The sequence below is a fragment of the Dermacentor variabilis genome, chromosome 1, assembly GCF_050947875.1.
Source record: "Dermacentor variabilis isolate Ectoservices chromosome 1, ASM5094787v1, whole genome shotgun sequence".
NCBI classification, from domain to species: Eukaryota; Metazoa; Arthropoda; class Arachnida; order Ixodida; family Ixodidae; genus Dermacentor; species Dermacentor variabilis.
In genome coordinates this window covers 135,195,886-135,203,444 of record NC_134568.1, presented here as the reverse complement: position 1 = coordinate 135,203,444, position 7,559 = coordinate 135,195,886, and the positions used below count along the sequence as shown (strand labels likewise).

Genomic DNA, 7,559 nt, shown 5'->3' with positions numbered 1-7,559 from the left:
GCATAACATCGATTCCCACAAAGCGTGGTATCTACCGGCATTTTCTTTTTCTTCTGCGAGTAAACCGTAATTTTTTGATTTTCACGTCGCTCTATACCGGCTTCACGATGGAGGCCAGTTATAGGTGGTTATATGGCTGCAATGGTGAACGCAGACACGGCGGTGCTGCAACGCCGCCTCCGTGGGAGCCGTCAAGAACGTCCAGCCACGACTGCGCTCGAAACCACCAGCAGAGTTTCGAGCGAAGCGATGAGCCAGCAAATAGACCCGCTTCCTAACGGTGTGAGAATTCGCTTACGCAGCGTGGCTGTCCTTGGTGTATCAGTTGTCAAATTGGCATATATACGTGGGTGAAAAACGTTTTTTTTTTGTTACTATACTGCTCTATGTTCAAGGACATTGTTCAGACTGTACTGCGTTGTACCATTCCGTCCTATATGTACTAAGTCCCCCTTCTCCGTGTAAAGCCTGCCTTGGGCTATTAGTCTACGTAAATAAAATTATTAATAGTAAGTATAAGAAGCAGTGCTTAATTCCGTCGGCAAATATCTACAGTTGTCATCAACGCGCGTTTAGTGAATGTACTTGCATCTTTTCAGAAGAGTAGGCAGGCGTTGTGCCCCTTCCGGTGGCAGTTGCCAGCCTGCTCCTCGCCTTCCCTTTCCTGTTAACTGTATATATGTGTATATGTGTTCAAAACAAATAATAATAAATAATTTCAATACGAGAATATTTGTACCGGTGAACGGGATTGACCGACGGGACGTGCACCGCTTTGGAACTGCGCCATCTGGGAAATATGTAAAAAAAACTGAAAACGAATTTTCAATGCATTGTCGACGCTACGCTGCTGCCTTTCCGAGTAAGTGGTCTCTTCATTCTTCTGAGTTTCCGCTCCTAGCCGTGGCTTATTCCTGCGCGACGGCCCCGCCCGGCGTCTTATACGCTGATAAACAATCTCTTCTGCACTCGCCATTCGCTACTGCATCTTTCCTCAGTTTCCCAATCAATAGCTTCCGCCACTTTCGGAGTATAGTACGAGATGCCCTTGCAGCTTTTACACGTATAGCTTCTTTCTTTTCTTAGTTTTTCTTACATCGGAATAACCGCAGCATTGGCAAAGCATTTCCTCGTATGCCATTTACCTTCTAGCTTTCTTTTTCTTTCTGGAAAGGACCCGGACCTACATCACATTACCGTTGACGCTCTTGAGTAAACGAGTACATAAGTTGCATAGAGTATTAAATACAGACCTAATATATATAGACCTCAAAACATCAGGCCTCAAATCGTATAACTTACGAGACAAAAGGGCTTAGATACCCACATCCCACGAACCCCAAATCGATCTGAACTCGCCAAATACATTGTCTCCGAAAGCGTCCAGATAATTAAATATCAGTTTCGAAGTGCAACACTCGCACAACTATTCGATAATCTCATGCCAAATTCTCTGCAGGCGTGTAGCAGCAAGGGCTCTCATAAACCTGATGACGCATAATGAGCAAGAAAATTCCGCATACTACAAGGAACGCCGCGGAAATATACACTGATGCGCAAAGCGCTGACTCTCATTACTGGCTTTGTCATCGTCGTCGTCGTCGTCGTCGTTGTTGTCGTCGTCCGACTATACCTTCAATGCAGCGACATTGCTCGAATATTCTTCTTGCGTGTACAGCGTTAGATACTAAGAAACCTTCTCCGCCTCGTTCGTCTATATATTACGACGCCACGAGGAGCTATCCATACCTCAGGACTTGACGTCTGAAGACAATGACAACACCTGAATTTCCACTGACTTCGCCTTTATTTTCCCGTGCACTCTACGAGTGTACGAAAGCACTCTTGTTTCCATGTGTGAAATGTTGCTTCTATCTGGACAGCGCGTCCACCGTCTCAATGTTTATCTAGAGCTCGGCTTGCATTGGGCGTAGGCCGCCTTAATACCGTTCGCTACTCTCTCCTGAAAAAGAAGAAAGACAAAGGGAACAAGAATGAGACGATCTTGCAGCAGCCATTTGTACGTATCTTAGTTGTTCCTTCGCTGTAGATGGTTAATACCACTAAGTCCTAATTATGCATGTGCGCCGATCATGCAAACACGCTTTCATTCGTCCACTATATATGCAGGCACTTCTGGAATACCAACGTCGGCCCACAAGGCAGTGAAGGCCCTTTTGTGCTTTCTGAGAACGGCTGGCCTGTGCAGCTTATCCGCGCTTGCATTCGCCGCGTCTTTACTTCCTCTAGCCTTCTCAACATTCCGTTCCCCTGTTTCCCTCCACTAGCGTAGGATAGACAGTCAGACGGCTTTCTGGTTAACATGTCTGCCTTCTGACTTTTTTTTCTCTCTGCCTTTCTTGCTCAAGATTTACACCTTGTCCTAACGCTTGTTCTTTATTATCCTCAAGTTTCCGCCAACCAGTTATTTTATTCCAACGGCTTTCATATGCCAGCACACTAGTATATTTTCATTATTATTGGTTTCTATTTATTATTGTCCCCACACTCTTAACTTTCGTGGCCCATAATGTTCATGATAAGGCTGTTTGTTTGCTTCAGAATGATGACTGAGCCAATGTTCTGAAAAGAAGTGTTCTAAAGCATTAGTACCTATATACGAAAAGTAGTCTTACTCTAAATCAGCTCGTAAAAAACACACTGGCCAGTGGTAACGGGCATAGTGTCAGTGAACACGAAATCAATGCTTCAATGGAGAGTAACAAAGAAAAGGAAAACAAAACAAGAATGGACTGAAGTACTGAGGAACGTGTACTTACCGAGAAAACAGTAGTAATGAGTGCACCCTACACACGGGAAAAAAAGCACAGTTTAAGTAAAGATGTCCCAGTGCGTTTCGAACACCTCATAATTTACTGTTGATCTCTGTGCGGAGATAGCCATTTACTTGATTCTGAATTGCGCAACACATTATATAGAAGGATACCTTCGATTTTGCAGCTTATAACTACCATACTAAGACTTAAGTTAGTATGCTCTGCTTTCCTATAATCACGTGTTGCATACGAACATCAGAAAGAACATCGGGAACGTTGTCACTGGATGAAAGTGAGGCTGATTACGTCACAAGTAACTATACTCATCCGCAAGGGTCGGGACATGGCATGCACATGAGAGCAGGAGAGGATATAACATGCCTCTTGATATTGTCACTCCGTTCTACTACTGGTCTTATAAAGATTTTACAAATGTATTAGTCGGAACGCGAACAAAACCTCTGAATTCATGGTAAAGAAACCTAAGGAACCAACTTAACATCGCAACAATAGCACAGAGCGAATTCGTTGTTAATCATATAACTCGAACACACTTTCGTGGAAAAAAAAAGAAAAGCTCAGCCAGCTACATGCGCAATAACGTAGTAAACTTCCGTGTCACCTATTTGAATACACATGGCATTCCTTCAGATTTTAGTCAAATTCAGCAGCGCCAGAAGTCACGTTTTATGCAAGCAAATTTAACAGGGTATACATATAACAGGCAGCAAACCGGCAAACGTGATCGCCCGTAAAACAGAGTTTCAAGAGTCTGCACTCACAAAGTCTACATCAGACTGGCACTTCGCCTTAATAATCTCCGCAACGTTGTCTCCTTTCTCGGCGAGGATCTCCAACGCTTTTGGTTTCACCTGCATTGATAATCACGTTTAAAAAACTGTTGAGCAGCATCAATAGAGAGGAAAAGTATTTTGTTCTTAGTGGGCCACGTTTTCATGTAGTAGAAAAGCGGAACATTAAGAGATTGATAGGTTCATACATTCAATAATTAATTCATTCAATAAGGAATTAATTCATTTATTCAATGAACAAGTGAGTATGTGACAGTTGTACCTGAGGGGGTGCATACTCTGCCATGCAGCTCAGAACTCCCTTGACTTCATCGTTGGTCAACCCTAGAAAACAAAAGCAACAACAATGTTAACCTTACATAGGGTGTATCAGCTAACGTCAGACAAGCAGTTAAAAAATGATTTTAAAAACATGGTGCAAGATAAGATTTTAAGACTCACTGCGTTTGGTCGTCAGTCATCTGATGAATGAACACCTCAGATATTATATCACATCTTGCACCGGGATGTTTTAACCTCTTTCTTTGTTTTTGTTTTTTTTTTGTGGACAGCTTGGTTAACGTTAGCTGGGAAACGCGGTATATCGTTGAGTATGGGTATTGCACTTCTCTACGACAGCGTATTCATGCGACCAAGCTTGCGACAACCATGACATACTGAGAAAAAGTAGCATTTTCGCCCGAAAGTCGAAGCATCGATTAAGATAGCAAATTAATAGACGGCTATACTAAGTAACGATATTAATTTTATCGGCCGTATAAAATTGTAAACATTTGTTTACTAACTAAATTAACAAGCATGTTGACATGCGTGCACAAGCAAACATGAACACATCTCTCTCGATAACCTGGTAAACTCTCTGTCAGAACGCTGGAGTGAGGAAGCGTAGCAGCAGCAGCAGCGAGCGAATGGACCTTCGTGCTGCCTCTCGCTTCAACATGAGCTAAGCAGCGAAAACAAACGCGCACTCGAACCTATCAGCACTCGGCTTGCACTCTGTCCCATCGCAGGTCGCTTTCGTTATTGGGCTTCCCCTCCCTCCCCTCCCCCGGGTGCGACACTTTCCAATCGACTTCTACATTTATAGGCAGTGGAAGCTGTTCGACAAGGTCTACAGCAAGCTTTTATAAATCGCAGAAGTTTCTTAGGTGCGAACAGTTCATATATGGGCGCGAACAACTTGCCGATTGATGAAGTTTTAAATGTTGTTTATTCGTTCTTTATTCGCATAACATAAACCCTGAAAAACTTGACCGCCAAAGTGCGTGTGTATTTCATAAGCAGCAACGTTTATGAAATGACCAGCCTTTTGCTAACACGTACTCTCATGAAGAAAAGTGAGGGAGAAAAAGGAGGGCCAATGGAATCTGTCTCTTCTCCCCGCTTTTTTCCTCACTTTTATGGCCTACGTTCAATTATGACAAGATACCGACTAGCCCAGCATATTTTCTTGTTCGTGTTCTCATCTGAAAGTGCAGCCAAACTCAAGCGTCATTTCTACGAATTCGAACGGCGACGTCTTGCAAGCTTGCTGGGACGCGCCATGGTGGTTCAGTGGATTGAGCGTTCTGTTGCTGAGGGCAAATGTTGTGGGTTTCAGTCCGGGTCATGAAGGCGGCTTTTCGGTGGGAGCGTAATGTAATAATGATCACTGACTGTGTTCTTGGTGCATGTTAAAGAACCACAGGTGGCCAAAGTTCATCCGCATAACCCTCTACTACGGCATCCACCATAACTCAGTGTGCAGTTTCGGAACATTAGGCCCCATAATCACTTTGACGTTACGTTGCCCCAAATTATCCTCAAACGCATCCAGGCTGTAGTGAAAAGATATTTTCTTCGCGTTCTCGGATCTGTAGGCGGATTGTGGAATTTGTTATTCGTAGACGCCGCGGCGCTTCGACAATTTCGCGCTATAGGCATGTGTTGCGCTAGTGTCGTAACATTTCTAGCTAGTTGCTACCCATTAGATCTACTTCTCGGTGCAACAGAACATGCTGTCGCTCTGAATATACGCATAATATACGCATAAGCGCTGTACTTCCGACAATATTTCTTTATGTTACCTAAAATTTTTCACACACAAATAAAATGTTTTCTTTAGTTTGGGCAAAGTTTATTGTTCAGGTTTTCTTCTTCATTAAGCTTGTACGGAGTAATATAAATTTGTTGCATGTATCGCTTGTTTGTGCCTATTTCTCGCCGTCCTGCCTGCACCATGTCGGCCTACATCAGTTGGTGCAAGAGGATGAAAAATAAACGACATACGCCAGCGCATCTAAATGTACCAACGTTACTAACAAAAAAAACGACAATCGATAAAGAAAAAACGCTCAGTAACAGCGTGGTAACAAAATATGCGGGGAGCACAATTCCAATGTCCCCGACAAAATGGCGCCAACAGGCGTGAGGCATTGTTCAGGCAGCCTGCACGTATTCACAAATTTGATAGGCTTTCATGTGGCATTACTTTAGCGCAGCGAGGAGGATTTGGCTGGCATCATCCATCATTTCAGTCGCTCGTACACGCACATCTATCACGATTAAGACATGGGAAAGGCCTCTGACATTATCAATATCGAACCCAACATTGACAGGGCGACAGGGCTAAGAGAGACGATGTCTATATGCATGAATTGTTCCGAATTCGGGCACGAATTCCCCGATGTTCCTTATTATCTAACCAGCGCAGAAATTCCCATCCACACGAAGACGAAAAACGTAGGCAGAGCATTGAGCTATTCCTTCTTGATAAAAAATATTCTTCAATGACTAGCCGCCGTCGCGTAACGTCATGTCAGCTGTCTTCACATTTGCTCTTCTGTTTCCTCATCTTTTCTACCATTCTCCAAATGCATAGTAGCCAACCGGATGGTTATTCTGCTTAACCTCTCTGCCTTTAGTCTCTTACTTGCTCTCTCTCTCTCCGATCTCGCGATTGGCTCGTGACTTCTTAGACGAACCGTTTGAGCATGCCTACTGCTTTGTCAATACGCCTATATCTTCTTTTCGCAAGCTATATTTAAGTCTAAAACTGCAAGTAACACAGACAGAATGCAGGCCGTTAGACTAATTAATAATAATAATAATAATAATAATAATAATAATAATAATAATAATAATAATAATAATAATAATAATAATAATAATAATAATAATAATAATAATAATAATACATGGTAGGCGGGCCTGTCGTAGCCTGAATGGCTTGTGTCACTAGGCCCGGCAGCGTCGGCAACAGCGATAAGGTCGGGCTATGTACAGGCGCAACCTAAGTGCCGACAAAACACTGCGAAAAACCAAGAAAAATAAGAAGTTGTTATACGTGTTATTTCAAGTATAATGATGATCTTACCGCACAACTCCTTGCCACCGGCAGCCTCAGCGAGACAGGCTCCGGCGACGGCGAGACAGCAGACAAGGAGCACCTTCATTTCGGATTGGTTAGGGTTCTTTCTGCAAGAAAGCAACGGTGACACAGAAGGCGCCCGGAAACGGCACGGATGTTCAGTCAGAGTACCTGCACAACGAATTTGGTGAAAATAGCGCTACGGGCGCGGATATATATAGGTGCGCTCCCTTCCCGGTGTCCTTCATCTCGACGCGAAACAGTTGGCCAAGTTTGAAACTTCTGATGGCTTCCCTCTCCTTCTCGGGACGCAGCCGTGCTTTGCAAGTATTTCTTGCTGACACATACATGCAAATAATAAAAGAAACAATCGTACGATGAGCTGCTCAACCCAGAAGTCTGCTTTCTTTCTGCAGTGTGTGTGTGGGAAGGGGTGAGGGAGAGGCGGGAGGATGATTGGTTTGTGGGAAATCTTGCCACTATGCGACGATGCGTTGCACATTTTGATCGACGCTTGCGCCATGGCTATATGCATTTCTTCTTGCGCACGTGTGGTTGCGTGTGCATGGCTGTGTGTGTGCGTCTGTGTGTCTCTGTGTGTGTGCGCGTGTGCGCGTGTGT

General features: G+C 43.8%; 1 protein-coding gene across 1 annotated transcript; it reads right to left on the bottom strand.

The window, feature by feature from the left end:
* Positions 1–1,788: 1,788 nt before the first annotated feature.
* LOC142584931 (uncharacterized) lies at positions 1,789–7,135 on the bottom strand. The gene is made up of 5 exons (XM_075695290.1): positions 6,945–7,135; positions 3,852–3,913; positions 3,560–3,649; positions 2,781–2,807; positions 1,789–1,963 (listed from the first exon to the last, which is right to left on the bottom strand). The coding sequence occupies exons 1-5, from the start codon at positions 7,021–7,023 to the stop codon at positions 1,904–1,906; spliced, it is 318 nt and encodes a 105-aa protein (XP_075551405.1). The 5' UTR covers positions 7,024–7,135; the 3' UTR covers positions 1,789–1,903.
* Positions 7,136–7,559: the final 424 nt, after the last annotated feature.